General features: G+C 49.4%; 1 protein-coding gene across 2 annotated transcripts in view; it reads left to right on the forward strand.

The window, feature by feature from the left end:
• The first annotated feature begins 15,750 nt into the window (after positions 1-15,750).
• MLLT1 (MLLT1 super elongation complex subunit) overlaps positions 15,751-23,621 on the forward strand; it is a 60,126-nt gene continuing 52,255 nt past the window's right edge. For both annotated transcript variants that reach the window (XM_073323691.2, XM_073323692.2), the window contains exons 1-2: positions 15,751-15,851; positions 21,698-21,878. In XM_073323691.2, coding sequence (XP_073179792.1) covers positions 15,840-15,851; positions 21,698-21,878 — 193 coding nt within the window. In that variant the 5' untranslated portion in view covers positions 15,751-15,839. The remainder of the gene's footprint in view (positions 15,852-21,697; positions 21,879-23,621) is intronic.

Raw genomic sequence — 23,621 nt, forward strand, 5'->3', positions numbered from 1 at the left:
GTTAAGCTAACTATCTGACAGTGTTGTTGGTTTTTTTTCCCTACTGAGTCCCTCACTAATCAGGAGACTAGAAGAATGTTCAAGCTGTCAGTAATTTTTCCCAGATGCAGCTCATAGTTGCTAAGAGTATCTTTTTGGCAATCCAATTTCTTGGCTATTAACAATCTGGGCCTTCACTATCCTGTGTGCTGGAGTTAAATATGTGCTGTGAATAGTGGGGGTGAAGGAGAGGCCTTGCACCTCATTTTAAACAGCAGTTCCCGAGAGAAGAAAAAATACATCACTGGGGATAAGCATCTGATTTGTTTTTAAGACCTAACGTGCTCATAAGATCTCATGCGTTGTCAGGGTCACCATACACAGAAACATGCTGGGAGTCCCTGAGTATCAGTACTATAACCAGGGCATGGATCAGCATTCACGTCACACTCCCCGGGCCAGGGAAGCTAATGATCAAATCAGTGGACCAAATTCAGTGATGAATCCCGGTCACATGCCACCCGAGGCACGCTGCTCATACACTGGTAGTACTAGAATATCAGAAGGATCTATGGCCGCAGAACCAAAATTTCTTCATCCTGCCAGCTGTTTTCTCCCTCTGTTACTACCCTTTGTTCTATCTTCTCTCTGGCAACCAACAGGGAAGTGTTCCTTGGAGAGAGTGTCCTTCATTGAACTCTGTGGCATGAACCAAAACAGCACACGGCCCCTCACTCCGCCCAAAGTAACTGAATAATTTCGCTACCTTGGATTCAAAATATTTGCTAAGTGCGTAAGTGGGGGGATGTGATATCATTACTAGCAATGCCACCCAGCAATTCTAATTGCCAAGAGAAGAATGTTGAGTCTTTGTGAGGCATCTGAAGAAGTGGGTTTTTTTACCCACGAAAGCTTATGCCCAAATAAATCTGTTAGTCTTTAAGATGCCACTGGACTCCTCATTGTTTTCGTGTCCTTGTTAGTTACTGTGTTTGGGAAACTGATATCTATATCCATAAATATACAAACCAGAGTCTCTCTGGTTCAGATGCAGTTCTGCTATTTTTGAAGTTCTTTATCAATAATACCTAGCTCTTATATAGCACTTTCCAACAGTAGAGTTCAAAGTGCTGTAAAAAGGAGGTAAGCATCATTATACCCATTTTATAGATGGGAAACTGAAGTACAAAGAGGTGAAGTGACTTCCCTAAGGTGACCCATCAGACCAGTGGCAGAGCCAGGAACAAAATCCAGATCTTCTGAGCCTCAGATCAGTGCTCTATCCACTAGGCTGCACTGCATAAGGAACAAAAGAGGAACAAAACGGCTCCCCAGTGAATACCAAGGTAGATGCAAGGTCTGTGTCTGAATCTTCAAAACTCTTACAGGGGACTGGTTCAAGCTATTAAAGAGTGTCCGTGGTCACTACTTTCCACATCAGCCATGTTCTGCAGAAACTGCAAACATGTTATCTAACAATCGTCAGTACAGGAGATAGTGTTTTTTCTTAGAGACCGGACCACGACGACAAAACTCTCACCCACCAAAGCACAGAATGACTACAAAGTCAGGCACCTTCAGCTCAGAGTGCAAAACACACTCCTCTTAGCTTTTCACGCACATCCTCAAAGAATCAAATGAAGTAATAATAAAACAGTAATACAGATAATGATCAGTATATCTCCATGGGTGTGACAAAGAGAACAGGAATTAGACAGATGGCTGGATTTTATAAAGGTTTCAAAATCAATCACTCCAAAGTTTGGAAATAATAGAATTAAGGTTTCCCACGTTGGGGCCTGAAGGTACTATGGTAATGGGGGCGTGGGGGTTGGAGTGTGGGGAGTGGGGAGTGGAAAGAACCTCCTGGACTCAGCTTTGGCATCTGCTCTCCTGTTTCCTCTTTTCAAACAGATCCAGTCAAACGCTCTCAAAGGGCCCAGGTAAGGAAGCCTGAGAGTTGAGTGAGGGGGTGACAGAAGTGAGGAGTTCAGTGCCTGATGGTCAGCTGGCTCCCCAGAAGTGTGCCTTGTGGGGTAACTGAGAACAGCTTGCACTCTGCTAGCTTGATACTGCCAGACTCTCCACCAATGCATCTGGACTCACTTCTCCTGTCAACACAGAAGAGTTTCCCCCTCCCTGGTATCAGACACAAGCTTGTATGCTCCCCAGATAGCAAGACTTAGCTGATGCAATGGGGATATATCTGGTCCAGGCTTGTGTACCTGTAGGGGTCAGAGAGGGTTTGTTTGATATTCCTTTTGCACCCTCCCAAGAAGGGCTGGAGATTAGTCTGTCCTTGGTATCTCTCCACCTACGTTGAACAAAATGATCCAGTTGGTCTTCTCCATCCTTGGACTCTATGATTCCCTTTTCCTCTTACACATAAACATTGAGGCAGAGTTTACATGAGAGATTTTTCCAAAAAATATCCCTCCTGGTCCTAACACCAGTTTATCTGATGGTAGCACCAATGAGAGCCATAGTGACCTGCTTGGCTACATAATCACCCACCAGTTTTAACCCTGCTTGTAGAACCAGTGGCAATTATTTTGTAAAATTCTCTGTTGTGGGCAAGGCCCAAGTCAAGGATTTCAGAAGCAGAGCCTCTGAAAGAAAAAACCTAAACAAGAATAAAGGAGATCTACCACACTGAATCTGCATATATGAATATGCAAATTAGGCCAGTTTCTTATCCATGAGCACTGGATCTGCTGTAAATGACAGCAAAATAGCAACTCTCTGCCAGAATACAGCCCCCGAAAGAAGGAAGCTAATTGGATTTGCATCACCCACTGCAAAACCCAGAAGTTGCTGGAATGAATATAAAGAAACAGGAGCTCAGCCCATGGTTGTCTTGGATGCTGAGACATTCAGCTGACAGCTCATTAATGTGGGACATCCCCATACATTTAGAACCATTGAGAGGGCTGATTTGTCTACTAGCTATGCCTTCCCCAGTGCTTTGTGCACATTAAATTCCTTATGCACTCCCATTTACTTATGCAACCATTCCACCTTGGGGATCTTTTCAAATCTCATAAAGCACGAAGGGATAAGCACATCAATGGAGACCCCCAAAGAACAGGCAGGTCTCAGAGGAACTAATGTTGGTAACACTGTTTTCTCTGAGGGTGTAGTTACACTACAGATACTACAAACTCCCCTGAGCGATGTAGCTAGGTGGAGCTAAACATTTTAGGTACAGACCCAGCCTGAGTCAGGGCTGATCAATTGCCTCAGGAACAGTGCTAAGGGATGTTAGGTAAAGTCTGTCAGGTAAAGTACAAAGTATGTTTTTAACAATATAGGTCTTGTCTCTATTACAAAAATCATCTGGTTTAATCTCATGAGCAGAGAACAAACAACATTTAGCAGATGTTAGTTGTGTTGCTTAATGCACTGCTGGAAGGCACTCAGGGTATGTCTTCACTGCAATAGCTAGCTCGAGTTAGGCCAGGTCTACACTACAGACCTATATTGGTCTGTAGTGTTGAGAAATCCACACCCCTGAGCGATGTAGCTATACCAGCCGAACCTCCCTCGTACGCAGCCCTGTTGACAGGAGAGCTTCTCCCATTCACATAGCTACTGCCTCTCGGGGAGGTGCCTTAATTATGCCAACAAAAGAGGCTCTCCTATCGGTGTAGTAGCACTGTACACGAAGACAAGTCCTTAGTGTTCAAAACAACACTGGATTTACACAGGGTGATTTGATGAGCAGCACAGATTTGATGAGCAGCCAACAAATGAGGCGCTGATAAGGTGCTGCATCTCCACAGCACTACTACCTTACTCATTTCAGCTTCGACCCCCTCCCCGACCCCTGCCCTCAACAGGGTACGTAGCTCAGGCTTAAAGCGCCACTTAACTTGAATAAAAATTTTGTGTGTGTAGGTGGGAGCTGAATTGGGGTAACACTCGAGTTACAACTTGAGCTAACTATGCTGTGAAGACACACCCTCAGATATTATGGTGACAAGTGGGGTATAAATCCTATACAGAATACTTAAATGCTTAAATTCCAGTTGAGTGTATTTACATTCTTAGTGATGTACTGATGCAAGTAAACATGTACAGCTTTGTCCTGCATCCACACTAGTATTGGGCTATCCTGATTGTAGTACGTTGCATTCTGGGTATGTATCCCAGAATTCCTGGCACTGCTCACTAGCATGGTGCTATGCCTTCTAACTTCTGGGCAATTTGTGCTCAGTATTGTGAGATAGAACCAGCGCTACTCAAAGGAACTGTGGGAGGAGGAGTTAGGGAATTTCCATAAATTCTTGTTGCAAAAAACAGCTCTGTATCCAGAAGCTGCTCACTATGATATGGCTCACAAATGAACATCACACAGTGCCCAGCACTGCTGGTATGGTAGATGACTTCCAGCCAAACTGATCCCTGGACAGCAGAGTGCAGAAAAGAGACCAACCAGACAAGCCATTTTTACAGTCACTGGGGTACTGTGGGACAGCAGAAGGGAGGACTATTTGTATTTTATTGTGTTAGCACAGTAGTGAGATGGGTTCACACAAGCAAACAGTTGATTGAGCTAATTCCAATTAAGGTTCTCAAGAAATTGGGATAACTTGAACAGACTTGATAACAAGTGAAAAGTCAATTGTAGCAAACTTGTATGTGTGAAGGGCACAGCCTACCGAATGAAGAACAATTCAATTGATCTCTCCAGTCGGGAATCATAGAATATCTGAGTTGGAAAGGACCTCAGGAGGTCATCTAGTCCCACCCCCTGCTCCAAGCAGGACCAATCTCCAATTTTTGCCCCAGATCCCTAAATGGCCCCCTCAAGGATTGAACTCACAACCCTGGGTTTAGCAGGCCAATGCTCAAACTGCTGAGCTATCCCTCCCCCCCCGAAGAGGGACAGACAAGGCCTCAGAGTTCACATTGCTCTATATTATGAATATGTAATGAGCTGGCATATTATGTAGATTAGTTATGGGTTTCAGATGTCATTACATGTAAGTGGTAGAGCAAGTTTTGCAATAAGAATTACAGTGAATAACAAAAACATTTTGACAGCTCAATTTAGTATAAACTTTGGGCTAAATTCTGCCCCCTTCCACCATGTAATTCTGTGATAAGCCTGGGATTAGTCCAGATTTACAACAGTTTAACTGAGGGCAGAATTTGTCCCTTTTCCATACACACATACTTAGTCTGTGATACTAATTTATAAGTGATGAATATTATACAGTGAGCCAACAGATACATTCTATAGTACATTTGGTGTACCTGCCTCTATCTACAGTATGGCCACAGTGGAAAGTCCCAAAGTACACCTGCTGATCAGCATTAAGATATCATTTCAGCTGATGCCAGTTCAAGGCCTTAGTCCTAATATTCAACTTGATTTTTGGATCAAGCACCAGCTACATTATAGATCGAATTTTGATCTTTGGACTACTGAGACAGTTGCACTCTCCTGGGACAATGGGGATCCCAAACCCAAGGATGAAGTACATGAGAGCAGGGGACAGTCAAGGGGATAAGGCTGTGGAACAAACTTCCAGAAATCAAGCGAATACTGAGGTTAACCATTGTTAGGAAATGCCATAAAACCTTCCTTCTGAAAAACGCATTTCTACCATAGCAAAATTGTCACTCACAATGCTGACGTCGCACAACACCCACTCCCCAGAAAAACCCTATAACAACCAAACAAAAAACCAAAACAAAATAAAACAAAAACACCGGTCACAAACCACTTCAAGCAGAGTTTTTACTTCAAAAAGGCAGGAGGAGCTACAGAGTCCATGAAGTCCACTAGGAACTTTTCTATTGCTATTGATTTTACATGGAAGGTGCTCAGATACTATGATGATAGGAGGCAGTATAAAACTCTAAGATAGAGAGAGAGAAAATGTGGTCAGTTCATTTGTGAGGCCGTAACTGTAGCACACAATCATTTAGAGTCCTGCTTCCTTTTTGTAACTAAATAATGAAGATGTATTCAAAGGATAGCTTCCCTTGTGGACATTTAACATCCTCAGATATTTTTCACAAGAGTAACAGGGGTTAATCATAGTGTCCTGGCCAAATTCTAATTTGGGTAACTGCTTTCAACCTCCTAAACTCCCTCTAAAGTGTCAACAAAATGATGTATTCTCTTTCTCTTCATAAATGAAACTGCTGTATAATTGTGTATCTCAAGCTGACTGTGAAACCTCTGCAAAGAGTCCAGCTGATACAAATGCAGTTACCCACCTTCTTTGTGGTTTAGGCTGAACACATTAAGCCTTTGCTCCAGCTCCATGAACACATTTAGTCTTTGCTCCAGTCCTACCACCGACTCCTTCTGCTGCCAGTTTAAATCCTAATCTCCAAAACATTTAATGGATCAGGTTCTAGCTACATTAGAGACCACATTTCAATCTATGAATCACCAAGGCAGTTATGCTTTTCTGAGACAATGCAGAACAAAACACAGAAGACTTGAGCTGGTCAGGAATGTCCTGATGAAATGGTTTTACATCAGAAAACGTTGATTTGTTGGAACCAAAACTGTTTACAAGAAAGGGCCAGTTTTGATGAATCTCTCAAATAGAACAGTTTTTGAAGAAAAAAAAAAGTCAAGATTGTTGAAACATCCCACTCTGACATTTTAGGGGGAGGGGAAATCATTTTTTTATTTTTGTTTTGAAATCTAAATTAATTTATATTTTAAAAGGTACAAACAAAATGTTTCAAAAATTTACCAAAAGAAACATTTTGATTGATTGATTCCAACATTTTTCAAATGATTGATTCATTAATATTTTCGAGATTGGGACATTTTGTCCTATTTTGGGACAGGAAACATTTCAAAATATTGAAAACTCTCACAAGTTGGAAAATTGTTTTCCACCCAACTCTACAAAGTATTCTTGGTTGACGGAATCCAGCTACAGAATGAACTTCCAGAGGAGATCAGATGAAAACAGAGTCTGACCACCTGAAGGAAATGCTGGACAATCTTCCTTTTTGATAACGTTTTTCCATCAAAACCAGAACAGTATTTACAACATCAGCCACCCCACTTTCCCCACCAGAAATGTCCACCCTTCCCTCCCCATGCAGAAAGAGTTCTATAATACAAAACTGGTGTGCCAGAGACTCCAAGGCGGCCACACTGGATTTTGCTATTGCCAATCTATTTTATGTGAGAGGGGCTCATAAACTACAGTGGTAGGTAGATGTACAGAATCTTAAAACAGATAGATTGATAGATTCTCTACTAGTCCTAGCTACATGCTTTACCATTAGACTGCAGCATAAGGGTGAATGTACCTCAGAAAGGTAGATAATTCCTCCTAATCAGGAGAAACATCAGCAAAAACTGAGGAAAATCTCTGCAAAATCCCCACAATTTTCTCCGTATTATCCATTCTCTCCCACTTCTGCAATGTACTCCTGTCCCTTGTGACAAATCATTGTGCTGCTGTAACCATGGGTATATCTACATTGCGACTGAAGGTGTGATTGGCTTGAGTAGGCACACTCAGGCTAGCTTCCATCTAGCTAGCGCGGCTAAAAATAACAGTGAAGACGTGGCGACACAGTTAGCAGCCTAGTAATGCAAATAAGTAGCCAGGGTCCTGGATAGGCTTGTACAGCCCATGGTGAAGCCTGAGCTGTTGCATCTTCATGGTACTTTTAGCACGGCTAGCTAGATTAAAGCTAGCCTGAGTATGGCAAGCTGCAGTCACACTTCTGACTGTAGTGAAAACTTACCCCAGGTTGTTGCAGTGGAAGCATGGCAAACCTCATGCTCTGCAGCTTCTGTTGAGGGAGAGGGGAGATTATCCACTTTAGTTACACCGAAGGAGTAATGTTAGATTTTTGCAGGTATATTTTGGAACCTAAACATGTTGACAGTGCTCCTTTAAATAAACAGCTGCAGGGAAGATGATGTGTTCCCACTGTCATACTGGGAATATTCTAGAGACTGTAGGTAAATGATGAGGATTGCTAGTTCCTTTTCTTTCATACTCAGCTATGGTATTTATTTGTCTTTTCCTGCCCACTGGTCCATTTTGTCATTCCCACAGCATGAGCATTATGTGACTGTTACTTGACGTCAGATCACTCTAGCTATTCTCAAACAATGTGTATTTTCCTTCCTCAGCACGCAGTTTCTGGACTTGATCCCACATTAAGGATTGGTTGGTCTTGGCAAGGATCCTTTCCTCTCTTATATTCCTCCCAAAGGGACTGAGCCAAGTCCCACGGAAGTTAAGGGAAAGACTGTCAAATTACCTTTCTTAGCGCTATCCTATCAAAATACTCATGCATTTTCCAATCTACAAAGATTCTAGAAAGTGTAATTAATTTGAATTTGTGTAGCAAATTGTTCTGCCCATTTCCCTTGTTGAATGATGTAGAATGTAATTCTAAATGCACCATAACATTTTCCCAAAGGGAATTTTTAAAGTTTTCCCTTGAAATGTTCTTCTACTCAGAAAAGCTACACAGCGTATGGCTTCACTGGGTTCTGTAACTCCAGATCACAAGAAAGTCAGTTCACAAGAAATCTACACAAGGAAAAAAGGTGTATTATTAATGTGTCGGCTAACACAAGTTAGCCAACTGGTTTTACATTCCTAGTGTAGACAAGAGAGACAAGGTAGGCGAGGTAATATTTTTTATTGGACCAACTGCTGGCGGTGAGAGACAAGTTTTCAAGCTTACACAGAGCTCTTCTTCAGGCTACAGAACTAACTCAGGGGAAGTCTACACAACAAAATTAAGTTGACCGAAGTTACATTGACATACAGCCACCATAGTAATTACATCACTTTTGCATGTCCATACTACGCTCCTTGTGTCAGCGGTGCATGTCCTCACCAGGGGCACTTGCACCGATTTAACTGACAGTGAGGGGCAGCTTCTGAAAGGCAGTAATAGTTGATGGTGCAAGTGCTGGAGGAACCAACTAGGGACAGAGGGCCCTAGACAAATTGGAGGATTGGGCCAAAAGAAATCTGATGAGGCTCAACAAGGACAAGTGCAGAGTCCTGCACTTAGGACAGAAGAATCCCATGCACCGCCACAGGCTGGGGACCGAATGGCTCGGCAGCAGTTCTGCAGAAAAGGACCTAGGGGTTTCAGTGGATGAGAAGTTGGATATGAGTCAGCAGTGTGCCCTTGTTGCCAAGAAGGCCAATGGCATTTTGGGATGTATAAGTAGGGGCATTGCCAGCAGATCGAGGGACGTGATCGTTCCCCTCTATTCGACATTGGTGAGGCCTCCTCTGGAGTACTGTGTCCAGTTTTGGGCCCCACACTACAAGAAGGATGTGGAAAAATTGGAAAGAGTCCAGGGGAGGACAACAAAAATGATTAGGGGACTGGAACACATGACTTATGAGGAGAGGCTGAGGGAACTGGGATTGTTTAGTCTGCAGAAGAATGAGGGGGGATTTGATAGCTGCTTTCAACTACCTGAAAGGGGGTTCCAAAGAGGATGGATCTAGACTGTTCTCAGGGGTAGCAGATGACAGAACAAGGAGTAATGGTCTCAAGTTGCAGTGGGGGAGGTTTAGGTTGGATATTAGGAAAAACTTTTTCACTAGGAATGGTGGTGAAACGCTGGAATGCACTACCTAGGGAGGTGGTGGAATCTCCTTCCTTAGAAGTTTTTAAGGTCAGGCTTGACAGACCCCTGGCTGGGATGATTTAGTTGAGGATTGGTCCTGCTTTGAGCAGGGGGTTGGACTAGATGACCTCCTGAGGTCCCTACCAACACTGATATTCTATGATTCTATGATGTAAACAACGCAATGTCTACATCAACCTAAGCGCTATGCCTCTCGCGGAGGCGGAGTTATTAAGTTGGCGTAGTGGGCAAGTTACATCAGTGGGAGCTACATTTTTGTGTAGACACAGAGTTAGGTCAATGTAAGCTGCCTTATGTTGACCTAACTCTGTAGTGTAGACCAGCCTTCAGTGTCACAGCTAAAGACAAGGTAGAGCAGATTGTTTAGCATAAGTAGTTATCATATATTTCAAGGGACCATTCAAGGTGAAGTGGCCCATTAATACACCCCAGTCACAGGGAGGAAAGGAAGGAAGGGAAAAGCAGGGTTTGGAGTGGGTTAAGAGATTGTTGCAATAAGCCATAAAATTGGTGTCTTTATTCAGTTCATAATTTTGAGTATCTAGCAAAGTCATTAATGTTAGCTCACAGGTTCATCTTTTGAAAGTGTGGTGCAAGTTTTCTTTGAGGGTGAGGACTGATTGGTCAGCTAGAGAGTGATTGCTTTGCCAAAAGTGTTCACCCTCAGGTGATGCACAGGTTTTGTCTTTTATCACTTTCCTACGCAAGTTCATTCTAGAGCATGGTGATTGTCTCGTTTCACCCAGACAGTTGCTATCAGGGCTTTTAGTGCACGGGATGAGGTACACAACATGTTGTGATAGGCAAGAGTAGGACCCATGGATCTTCAAAAGTGTGTTGTGGAGGAGCTGATCATTGTAGCAGTGGAGATATGTCTGCAGGAACCTAGAGTTTACCTTGACCAGCTAAGACATATTAAAACTACAACTTGTTTTCCATACACAAGGATTTTAATGTGCGAGTTAATACATGTTAGCCTCTCCATGTTAAAAGAATATAAGACCCTAGCAACGCTGATTGTGTAGGGCTATCCGGAGTAAAAAATCAATAAAACCCTATTTTAATCACTAAAGCCACAAATATGAATCAGAAGTACAAGATATATGGCATAACACAGTGCCATTTTTAAATAGATTAGAACCATACTTTAAGAAGAAATTTTCTCTCTCAAAAGTTGACTATTCTAACCCAACCTGTGCATCTCTCTAACATTAGATTTCATGTTCTGGTATGAATTTACTTCAAAACGTCATCATTTTGCACACAGACTTTACCAGGGAGAAGAGCGGATGCAATTTATTACCCCCAGACCTGGCTTTGAAGCATATATATTCCTGACTAGTATGAGAGCAGAGCATCGGAGAACGTAAAAAATCCAAAATTTTCCTGAGACCCACCCCTCTCATTAATTTATCACCTCCTTAGAACGCACTTCAGATGTGGGAATGTTCATGTTGTAATGTGCTACATACATTTGCACTGTGGAAATCTTCCTCATTCTCCAGTCATTTCAGATGGCAATAGTTTTAGCTGTGCTAGTTAGATTGGCTCTGTACCGAGTCCTTGATGCATGTTTTTTGAAAATTCCCAATGGCCTGGGGCAGAGTACAGAGAGGTCTTTAATAAAATGAGAGCCAGAGAAGTCACGGGCAAAAGGCCAGAAGAGAAAATGGCTGAGTTGCAGTAAGCGCGGAGACCAGGAACAACTGAAAGCCAGAAGGGAAACTTGTACTCAAAGACAGGAGAGATACAGTCCCACATTCTGAAGCGAGCGAATAGTCTGGTCATTGCATTGTGGAATCCCTGGAGTTTAGAGGATGGTAATTTAGGGAAAGTGTTAAAGAAAGAATGGTAATATTTGAGATAAAGGAAGATTAAGGAATTAAAATATTTTTGACGGGGGCAGGCTCAAAGAAAAGAAGTATCCTGATAATATTCACGTACAAATAAACTGAATAGAGAGAAGTTTACAATTTACAGAGAAGGAAGACGAAGGATGAAAAGTTCAAGGGAAGAATGACACAAATGACTAGTTTTAGGAGCAAAGTTTAAGAGATCAATAGCGGAGCCTGAGACAAGGGGAAAAGAGATTCTTCTCCAAAACGGACTTCAGTCTTTGCAGCATGCAGACACTAAGGACCATATGATGATACTAGGAACTAACAGTCAGGACAGTGAGCTAGAGGAAAAAGAGGCGTGTAGAGCTGGGAGTTATCTGCATGGAAGTGATGTTCACAATCAAAGCTATCAAGGAGACCTTCCATAAAGAGAAGCTCTAAGGAGAAGAACAGAGAGACAGTTTTCAGACCCTGTTTCTAGCAGAGGGGAACATGGAAAACTAAAAGAGTAGCAGTTAGCAGTGGCATTCAAACCAGGAGACAGTGATGGAGTCATTGCTGTTAGACAACTGAGATTCAACACTTCTAGTCCATTGTGCTTTGCAAACATCTGACATCAGGCTAATAAAACTGTTTCTGTGTCTAGAATAATTTAGGATCTTGGTTAATTTTTTTCAGATGTCACTAACTTACCCTCATTTTCATCCCTGCCTCTTCCCTATGAGTTGGCTACACATACTATGTTAATGGATGACATGTATTTTTGTATGTACCCCTACAGATTTCAACAAACTTTCAAAATGTGATGATAGCCAGGGGCTTATTTGGAGCCTTACATAACTGAGGAAAATAACTTGCCTTCCAGGCTCAAAAAAATTAAAACCTTTTGTTTTTTTGGTTGTAAATATGACACACAAACTCACCAGCAGCACTGAGAACCACATCTGAGGATCTTTTCTCAGTGAACTGCATGCCACAGACAACAGTTCCTTTCAGGCGCCTCATCCACAGCTGGGCTTGTGGTAGTAACTGCTGCATCTCATAGCACAGCTGGGCCTGTGGCTAATAACCACTCATTTTGCAGGAGTTACTTCATATGATGTTGCATTGCAAGGGCTTCTTGATGTACAACTGAAAACGTGCTATCAACTTTTCTGTGCCATTTTTCTCATGCAAGATAATCAGCAGCGCATTGCACTTTCCCATACTGAATCATCTGTCTCCATGGAACATGAAGGACAGTTTAGATCAAGATGACACACTCCATGCTAGGAGACCAGCGTGCACATAGGGAGCTGTACTGTTTCTGCTGCACTGTGTTCTGGAGATTCTCCGCCTCCAGCTGGCTGAAGGGGTGATTCATGTCAGAGCTGTAGCTCTTGCCCTGGTGTGATGGGACCACGGGCCCTGCAGGGCTGGTGCAGGCAGGGGTGCTGGAACAATTTGTACAGTGGGGGTGCTGAGAGCCATTAAATCAAACTGCAAACCTGGCGTAGGATAGAAACCACTTCAAGCCAGGGCATGCAACAGCACCCACAGTTCCAGCACCTATGGTGTGATGGGGCCCACTGGGAGCCAGGGGCCCTGCAGGACTGGTGCAGGGGGTGTGATGGGGCCTGCTGGGAGACAGGGGCCCGGCAGGGGTGGTGCAGGGGGTGCGATGGGAGACAGGGGCCCCCGCGGGGGCTGGGGCGGGGAGGGGGGGCGATCGGAGCCAGGGCCCCGCGGGACGGGCGGGAGGGGGGGGGCGATGTGGGAGCCAGGGGCCCGCGGGGCTGGGCGGGGGCGGCGATGGGAGCCAGGGGCCCCGCGGGGCTGGGGCGGGGAGGGGGGGGCGATGGGAGCCAGGGGCCCCGCGGGCTGGGGCGGGGAGGGGGGGCGATGGGAAGCCAGGGGCCCCGCGGGCTGGGGCGGGGAGGGCGATGGGAGCCAGGGGCCCCGCGGGGCTGGGGCGGGGAGGGGGGGGCCATGGGAGCCAGGGGCCCCGCGGGGCTGGGGCGGGAGGAGGGGGCCATGGGAGCCAGGGGCCCCGCGGGGCTGGGGCGGGGAGGGGGGGCCATGGGAGCCAGGGGCCCCCGGGGCTGGGGCGGGGAGGGGGGGCCATGGGAGCCAGGGGCCCCGCGGGGCTGGGGCGGGGAGGGGGGGGCCATGGGAGCCAGGGGCCCGCGGGGCTGGGGCGGGGAGGGGGGGGCCATGGGAGCCAGGGGCCCGCGGGGCTGGGGCGGGGAGGGGGGGCCATGGGAGCCAGGGGCCCCGCGGGGCTGGGGCGGGGAGGGGGGGGGCGATGGGAGCCAGGGGCCCCGCGGGGCTGGGGCGGGGAGGGGGGGGGCGATGGGAGCCAGGGGCCCCGCGGGGCTGGGGCGGGGAGGGGGGGGGCCATGGGAGCCAGGGGCCCCGCGGGGCTGGGGCGGGAGGGCGATGGGAGCCAGGGGCCCCGCGGGGCTGGGGCGGGGAGGGGCGATGGAGCCAGGGGCCCCGCGGGGCTGGGGCGGGGGAGGGCGATGGGAGCCAGGGGCCCCGCGGGGCTGGGGCTGGGGAGGGCGATGGGAGCCAGGGGCCCCGCGGGGCTGGGGGCGGGGAGGGGGGGCCATGGGAGCCAGGGGCCCCGCGGGGCTGGTGCGGGGAGGGGGGGCCATGGGAGCCAGGGGGCCCGCGGGGCTGGGGCGGGGAGGGGGGGCCATGGAGCCAGGGCCCCCGGGGCTGGGGCGGGGAGGGGGGGCCATGGGAGCCAGTGGGGCCCCGCGGGGCTGGGCGGGGAGGGGGGGCCATGGAGCCAGGGGCCCCGCGGGGCTGGGGCGGGGAGGGGGGGGCCATGGGAGCCAGGGGCCCCGCGGGGCTGGGGCGGGGAGGGGGGGCCATGGGAGCCAGGGGCCCCGCGGGCTGGGGCGGGGAGGGGGGGCCATGGGAGCCAGGGGCCCCGCGGGGCTGGGGCGGGGAGGGGGGGCCCATGGGAGCCAGGGGCCCCGCGGGGCTGGGGCGGGGAGGGGGGGCCATGGGAGCCAGGGGCCCCGCGGGGCTGGGGGCGGGGGTGAGGGGGGGAGCCCATTGGGAGCCAGGGGCCCCGGGGGCTGGGGCGGGAGGGGGGCCATGGGAGCCAGGGGCCCCGCGGGGCTGGGGCGGGGGAGGGGGCCATGGAGCCAGGGGCCCCGCGGGGCTGGGGCGGGGAGGGGGGGGGGCGATGGGAGCCAGGGGCCCCGCGGGGCTGGGGCGGGGAGGGGGGGGGCGATGGGAGCCAGGGGCCCCCGCGGGGCTGGGCGGGGAGGGGGGGAGCGATGGGAGCCAGGGGCCCCGCGGGGCTGGGGCGGGGAGGGGGGGAGCGATGGGAGCCTGGGGCCCCGCGGGGCTGGGGCGGGGAGGGGGGGGGGGGGCGATGGGGAAGGGCCAGGGCCCCGCGGGGCTGGGGCGGGGAGGGGGGGGGCGATGGGGCCGGGGCCCGGGGCTGGGGCGGAGGGGGGGGGGCGATGGGAGCCAGGGGCCCCGCGGGGCTGGGGCGGGGAGGGGGGGGGGGGCGATGGGAGCCAGGGGCCCCGCGGGGCTGGGGAGGGGGGGGCCATGGGAGCCAGGGCCCTGCAGGTCGCCCAGGAGCCGGGGCCGCGGGGCGGGGCAGCATTGTGCACTGGGGCAGCGCCCGGGGGCTGGCGTGGGGCACTTCTGGGAGTCAGGCGCCCAGCCGCTGGCGGGACCCCTTTCTGTGGGTGGCCCCCAGGGCCGGGGGTGAACAGCGCGGGCCGGGCCGGGCCGGGCCGGCCGGGCCGGATCCTCCCGGGGCCCGCGGAAGCGGGGGGGGGGCGGGGGCTCGGCTCAGGGCCCAGCCCCCTCAGCTCCACGCTGCCGCCTGACCCCAGCAATGCGCCGGCTGGCCACGCCCCCACCCGCCTCCCATTGGCCGCAGCGCCGGCCACTCAGCTGGCGGCGGCGGGGGGCTCGCGGTTCCACGCGCTATCTCAGAGTTTCTGTGGGTGGCCCCCAGGGCCGGGGGTGAACAGCGCGGGCCGGGCCGGGCCGGGCCGGATCCTCCCGGGGCCCGCGGAAGCGGGGGGGGGCGGGGGCTCGGCTCAGGGCCCAGCCCCCTCAGCTCCACGCTGCCGCCTGACCCCAGCAATGCGCCGGCTGGCCACGCCCCCACCCGCCTCCCATTGGCCGCAGCGCCGGCCACTCAGCTGGCGGCGGCGGGGGGCTCGCGGTTCCCGACGGATGCCCCGCCTCCTGGATGCGGGCTGAGCTCCCATTGGCGGCGGAGGCTGCCCGTCCGGGCGCGTCTAGTTCCGGTTCCGTGGGGCGGGCTGAGGGGGGGAGGGAGAGGCAGGGACTGTGCCTGTGAGTGACACACAATGAGGCGAGGGGCCGCGGCGGGGCCGTGAGGGGCCGGGACCGAGCGGGGGGAAGCAGCGGGCCCAGCCATGGACAATCAGGTGAGGAGGAGGAAGTCCGGCCTCCCACACACGGGGAGAGGCCAGGGGTGATAGGCCCCTCGCCCCCTCAGCGCCATGGGGGAGGGGCAGCAGCGGGACTGTTGCTCCCCCTCCCCTCCGAGTCATAATTCAGGGGAGGGGCAGCAGCGGGGCTATTGCTCCCCCCCCGTCTCCTCAGAGTCGTATGGGGGGGGAGGGGCAGCAGCGGGGCTGTTGCTCCCCCCCCCGTCCCCTCAGAGTCGTATTGGGGGGGGAGGGGCAGCAGCGGGCTGTTGCTCCCCCCCCCGTCCCCTCAGAGTCGTATGGGGGGGGGAGGGGCAGCAGCGGGGCTGTTGCTCCCCCCCCCGTCTCCTCAGAGTCGTATGGGGGGGGAGGGGCAGCAGCGGGGCTGTTGCTCCCCCCCCCGTCTCCTCAGAGTCGTATGGGGGGGAGGGGCAGCAACGGGGCTGTTGCTCCCGCCCCCCCGTCCCCTCAGAGTCGTATGGGGGGGGAGGGGCAGCAGCGGGGCTGTTGCTCCCGCCCCCCCCCGTCCCCTCAGAGTCGTATGGGGGGGGAGGGGCAGCAGCGGGGCTGTTGCTCCCGCCCCCCCCGTCCCCTCAGAGTCGTATGGGGGGGGAGGGGCAGCAGCGGGGCTGTTGCTCCCGCCCCCCCCCGTCCCCTCAGAGTCGTATGCGGGGGGAGGGGCAGCAGCGGGGCTGTTGCTCCCGCCCCCCCCCCCTCAGAGTCGTATGGGGGGGGAGGGGCAGCAGCGGGGCTGTTGCTCCCGCCCCCCCCCGTCCCCTCAGAGTCGTATGGGCGGGGAGGGGCAGCAGCGGGGCTGTTGCTCCCGCCCCCCCCCGTCCCCTCAGAGTCGTATGGGGGGGAGGGGCAGCAGCGGGGCTGTTGCTCCCCCCCGTCCCCTCAGAGTCGTATGGGGGGGGGAGGGGCAGCAGCGGGGCTGTTGCTCCCCCCCGTCCCCTCAGAGTCGTATGGGGGGGGGAGGGGCAGCAGCGGGGCTGTTGCTCCCCCCCGTCCCCTCAGAGTCGTATGGGGGGGGGAGGGGCAGCAGCGGGGCTGTTGCTCCCCCCCGTCCCCTCAGAGTCGTATGCGGGGGGAGGGGCAGCAGTGGGGCTGTTGCTCCCCCCCCCGTCCTCTCAGAGTCGTATGGGGGGGGAGGGGCAGCAGCGGGGCTCTTACCCCTCTTATCCAGCTCTTAATTTGTTTTAGGGCTTGCCAGGGCTCAGCCCTGGCACTTCTCAGCTTGGCAGTTCAGAGCCCCGGCACCTCTGGGCTTGCCGCATCAGTTATGAATGTGTAAAAAAAAAAAAAAATGCTTGAGGCCTGGCACCTCTTTCAGTACAAATTAAGCCCTGCTTGTCCCCTCAGAGGCATAAAGAGAAGGGTGGCAGCAGAGCTGTTGCCCCCCTACCCCCTCAGAGCCATAATGGAGGGGGGGTATTGCCTGCTCCAGAGGAGTAATGGAAGGAGCGGTAGTAGGGCTGTTGCCATCCTGCCTCCACAGAAGGATAAGGGGGCAGGAACACGGTGGGGCTGTTCCCCCCCATTCAAAGGCATAAGGCGGCAGAAAAGGCCAGTGGGGTTATTGTCTCCTCCTGTCCCCTCAGAGGCGTAATGGTTGGGGCCGGGGCAACAGCGGGGCTATTGTGTTCCCCTGCTCTCTCAGGCATAATTGGGGAGAGGGGAAGCAGTGGGGCTGTTGCCCCTCTGCCCCCTCAGAGACATGAGGGGAAGGGGGGCGATGATACAGCTGGCCTGTAGCCAGCTCACAACCTACCCAGACATGGGAAGGGGGTATGATGGGTAGCAACAGGCCTGTTGCTCCCTCACTCAGACATGAGGGAAGAAGGACAGTATCGGTAGCAGGGCTTTGCATACTGCCCCCTCCCACAATGCGTGAGCAGAGCAACTGCATCTGAGGGGCATTGTCTTCTCTAGGCATTAGTTTGGGGGAGGATTAGCGTCAGCATTAAGGTTCTTGCCCTGCAACTACCCTTCACTCAGCTCTGCTTGAGGGGAAGTCATGTCAGCGGTAATGCTGTTGCCCCTTGTCAGACGTGGGGGAAGAGGTAGCGTTATCAACAGGGCTATTGCTGGCCCTGGTCATGCGGGGAGACCCTGCATTCTCAGAACAGAGTTTATTTCAGATCATCATTTTTTCCGTCTTCTTCCATGTGTCCATGTATGTATTTTGACATATCCTATCCGCACAAGTTCAGGCTTATGAAGTCATACGGGAGGCTCAGTTAGTGCTTGATTGATAATCCAAAAGGAAGAGAGAATAGGTAGAGTTGGTGACTTGAAAACAATTGATACATCAAAAGAAAATTAGAGGGGAGGGTTGAAGACTTTAGTAAATTATTGTAGAGTATGTTCATCCCCACCATCACCAGTAGAACAGGGTTTTTGTTTCCTCAGGGCATGAGAGAAATCTCTTACTCCATAATTTCAAATGGGGCAAATTAAAATATTTTAGGTTTTATTTGGATTTCCTTTCAGCTATTAGCTGGACCTGAAGAGAATGTTGCGAATAGTTCCCACTCGAAGCAGTTCTTTTCTATATTTAATTTTCCCCTCATCCATATAGTTTTAGCTGAGAACTGTATGGGACGCAGTCACTGAAACTGAGGAACCTCCATAGGGTAATAGCCATTTATACTTCTCTGAAGAGTAGAGTGTGTTGGATGCAGTAGCAAAATTTAAGGTGTAGTTGAAGCTACAGAATAAAATGAATCTGTTGAAAAGAATTCCTGTTTGAATATCATGGGAAATATCCCAGATAAACTTGCTTTCAAGAGGTTCCCCCATGGATGTCAGAATTTAGGTAGACTATCTACACAATGGTGCATCACCATGTACTAGGTTCTTGTGTGTTGATTAAAACTCAGTTTGCCTTTTTCCTTGGACCTTCATGATTTTTAAGCCTAAAGAAAGGGAAGCATTTGTTAGGAAACAGAAATATTTGACAATGGAGCACCATTATCTGTAATATTGAGGTGCAGCTCATGGAAATGACAGGTGCCAACATGCAGAAGAAGAAAATGACCAAGCAAGATATCTTTAAGAGGAAGGTGACTCAAGAGAAAGACTTCTGTAGAATGGATTAAGCAGTTAATTAGAAGAGCTGGTACCTGGGTTTTATGGTTGATACATGAACTGCTGATCTCTGAAAGTATTTGATGGTGCAGGTGATAGCTTGGAAGAAAAATTTTAAAATCTTTTTGCCTTAGAGAAACAATTTTGAAGGTAGGTTTTGTGATTGAGGTACTAGACTGGGACTCAGGAGATCAGAGTTAAATTCCTGGCTCTACTATAGATTTCTTGTGTGATCTTCAGCAAGTAGCTTAGGCCAAGATTTCAGAAAGCTGTCTGATTTTTGGCTGCTCTAATTAAGACTCCTTAAAGGGTCTAGATCGGGGTGATGAAACTTACTGACCATACGAGCCGCGTACGACAGTCTTCAGAAGTTCGAGAGCCAGGGCACACCTGTCAAAGCTCGGGGCTTCAGCTCCATGGGAGGCATCTGTCAGGGCTTCAGCCCAGCTCCTGCTGAAGCCCTGGCAGGTGCACCCTGCAGGGGTGAAGCCCCAAGACTCCCCTCCCTTCTGGGCAGAAGCCCCAGCCCCACCACTCCACTGCAAGGCAGAGGTCCTGAGGCACCCCTCCTCCCCCCCCAGCCTGGTAGGTGGAGAATGTGAGGGAGCATGGGGGGGCACTGCGAGCCGCACTTAAACGATAAAAGAGCTGCATGTGGCTCGTGAGCCACAGTTTGGCCACCCCTGGTCTAGATTATCAGAAATTGCTAAATAAACACCTTCTGAAAACCAAGCCCCTTCCAAGTGTGTCAAGTTTGGACACTCAAAACTCATACTCTCAGATCACCATTTCATATATGGAGAAAATACCTTTTTCAACTAGTATCTGTCTAGACCAGTGTTTCCCAAACTTGGGACGCTGCTTGTTCAAGGAAAGCCCCTGGCGGGCTGGACCGGTTTGTTTAGCTGCCGCGTCCGCAGGTTCGGCCGATTGTGGCTCCCACTGGCCGTGGTTTGGCTTGGAGCAGCAAATGGCAGCCAGTGGGAGCCACAATCGGCTGTGGCAGGTAAACAAACCGGTCCGGCCCGCCAGGCGCTTTCCCTGAGCAAGCAGCCTCCCAAGTTTGGGAAACACTGGTCTAGACTAAGCATTTTAGGGAAGGGACTCTTACTAAGTATAAAGAAAAGGAGTACTTGTGGTACCTTAGAGATTAACAAATTTATTTGAGCATAAGCTTTCATGAGCTACAGCTAGCTCACGAAAGCTTATGTTCAAATAAATTGGTTAGTCTCTAAGGTGCCACAAGTACTCGTTTCTTTTTGTGGATACAGACTAACACGGCTGCTACTCTGAAACCTGTTACTATGTATAGGTCCTATGCCTAAAACAGTGGGTACCTTGATCTCATTTGGGGCCCCTGCATGCAGCTGTAATACAAATAATAATGTTCCCCTTAAAAATGCCCATCTGAGACCTGACTAGGTTACACATACAATTTATAAGTGAAATCAAATCCCTTATTCCTCATAAATCTTAGTTGAGTGGGAATCCGAACCAAGCACTGCCAACCTTCATGTGGGTTTGAACTTCTACTTGGTTAATCTGATCATTTTATTAAATTTAGTGTAAGATGGTCTTGGCAACTACTTCAGTTTGTATAGGGCACATACTTCAAACTAGAGTAATACATACGTGGCACATATTCTCAGGTGAGTCTCTGGCTCTTCAAATCTCTCCTGAAACCTTTTGGTGTGCTTTAGTTTTTTTTAAATTAATACTTGCCTTCCCTCTCCTACATCCACCTACCTCCTTCCACTGTCTCCGAGATGTAAATTGTCTACAGTAATGTATGCATCTTAATTTAATTTCAGTTGTTTCTTATACTCTGTGTAGTGGGCTTTTTGTTCCTTGTATGGGGCACAATACCCATTTTTTTCTAGTGTTATCTGTTTAATATTATTTAGACTAGACTTCAGAAACTTTATTTGGGGCTAGGTCCCTATAGTGCTGGGTGTTTTACATATACATACAAAAACACAGTTCCTGCCCTTAAAGAGTCTTGTGATCCTTTCTTTGAAAGAGGTTACATAAATTATTTGGTAAACACACAGAACATCATAGTTACATTTTTTTTTGTAAATTACACAATTCTTCTACTAGCAAACACACAATAGTGTATTGTCTGTATAAGTCCATGTAAGCATAGGCCATGTAAATCAACTAATGTATGAAACTTATAATGCAACTAAATTCTAGTTCCTATGAAAATACATGATACTTGTGTCCTGGAAGTTTACTAACTCAAGTGCTGGGAAAAAGCAGTACTGTAAGATTTTTTTTTTTTTGTGGGCTTTCATAATGGTCTAACCCAGTGAGCAAATGCCTAATACTCTTTTTAAGATTATTTTACTATCTGCAAATGCTGTAAACAATTTGGATCTGAGATTCCAGTTGTTCTGCTTTGTCTTCCTGAATGATAAAGATGGTGGAGTCAGAACTTAGCTTACAGCTTAGTTGATGTATCTGTCTTCTATAGCTGTATTGACTCTGCAGAGTAAGGTGTGACTCAGGCACACAGAATAGATTTATGATGTTAGAAACCATTTTCACAATCACTTTTCTGACTGACCACAGTTTAGTTTTAAAGAATCGCCATGATCTTCTGTGGCAACTTAGTTTCATTGTGATAAACACTTGATTTGATTCTTGTCCTTCTGATACTTAGTATCTTCTGTCTGTAGATCTCAAAGCTCTGTAAAACAATGTCATCTGGCCTGTATTGACTAGTGTCCCACATCTCTCTCCCTTTCCAGTGCACGGTGCAAGTGAAGCTAGAGCTGGGGCACCGAGCCCAACTCCGGAAAAAGCCCACCACCGAAGGGTTTACTCATGACTGGATGGTATTTGTCCGTGGCCCAGAACAATGCGACATCCAGCACTTTGTGGAGAAGGTGGTCTTTCGGCTACATGAGAGCTTCCCTAAACCCAAACGTGGTGAGCGTGCATGTTAACTAGCATTCAGTCTCCTTTCTCTGGGGGATAGTCATGCAGTCTGGGTCTGGCATTGCACTGTTGTTTCTGTGAAACATTTTCTTAAGGAGGAACAAAACACATTGCATACACTTGAGTCTTGAGGTTTGCCACTTTTGTTTGAGGAAGATTAGAGAGAATGTGACCTTTCCTCTAATGAAAGGGTCAAAGGTGAAATGCTTCCTCCCTCTTTTTTTTGTTTTGTTACTGAAGTATTATTATTTGCGTGTTTTCAGAGAACTTAATGCCAAGAGAATGGGGACAAATGACTACCATGTTACATGGTGGGAAGTGCCACTGGTGGCTATGCAGCTGTCTTAAGGGTATATACTTGTCATGGTTATTTGTAAAACTCTCATGCTGTGAAAAGCAACTTGAAAGGTGGTAGTTCTGTCTTAAACCTGTGCAGGTAATACATATAATGATTATGTCTGCCACAAGGTGGTGGCAATAAAATTGATGTATGATAGGAAATTGGACTGCTGAACTAGAAACAAATTTATAGAAAGACTTGAATAAAAGTTGCAGTTTATGCTGGTTGACAAGGATCCTAGCACAGCAATTACCTTATAACAAACATCTTGATGACTATTCATCTTTGCTAACCAGATTACTGTGTCACCCAGCACTAAAAATGGTAGTTTGTTTCCCCCTTCTTGATTCACACTTACCTTGAGGTTCACCATGATGCCAACCTGTTTTTCACCAAAGAGGGGTTGGAATAGAGGGATTTTGCAGTCCATCAGTGCTATTCCTAGACTGGCCTGAAGGGTTGTTGCAAATGACTCTTTCCCTAACCTGAAGCAAGAGATTGCTGACATGGGCTGGGCTTCACTGCACTGCTAACAAGTTATTTTAACAACTAAAATATTGTAGAAACAGTTTTTAATAAAATAAAAAAGGCGGCCTGCAAATAGTCTAAAAATCTGAAATCATTTCATGGTAGGATTTTAATGTGAAATCAGAGTTAAAATCAAGTCAATTGACCCTTATTTCAAACCGGCTTTTTTGTTGTTGGGAATGCAGGGAATTGTTGAGTTACATCTCTTGGCACCCTTACTATGGAGTAAGAGTGTGGAAGTGGGGAAATTAACTTGTGTGGTGTTAGATTTGAGGAAATTGCCATTTCCTAATCAAGCTATTAATTTAAAATTCTTTGAGTGTTGGTCCCTGTATGTATTCCATATGTGGGTGCACGTGTGGCATGCACCTGAGTTTGGAAGTGTTCGTTAGCAGTGTCCTTTGACCCGAATGTGCGTAGTGTATCCCCTCCTGCTTGCTGCTGAAGGTATACTAGGTTGTGTGGGTTGATGTCTCTCCAGTTCCCTCTTACTGCTGCATTGCCTGAGTCGGAACCTTTGTTCCTTTGTGCTCTTAGTTTTTGCAAAAAAAGTTACTTCTGTCCATTTGTTGTAGATTGTAGTTTTAGAGTAGATAATTTAGTCCGACGATGCCCTGGATTCTGGGTTTTAAAAACTCTCTCTCTTGCCCTCGCCCATTCTCTGTGATTGACAAGCCTTTGTTGCCTTGGCAAGGCTCGCATTGTGGCTTGCTGCTCCATTTTTAAGTCCTTCCTGCCCCAAACCTGGGAAGCTCAGGAGCTCTGCCTCCATAAGTTCCTAATGGAGTAAGCTATGCGACCACATGCACTCTCGGATCCAGGACCATCAGATCCCCTGTACAATGGCCGTCAGCCAGAGGTGAGTG

This window comes from Lepidochelys kempii, chromosome 25 (genome assembly GCF_965140285.1).
Source record: "Lepidochelys kempii isolate rLepKem1 chromosome 25, rLepKem1.hap1, whole genome shotgun sequence".
Lineage (NCBI taxonomy): Eukaryota > Metazoa > Chordata > Testudines > Cheloniidae > Lepidochelys > Lepidochelys kempii.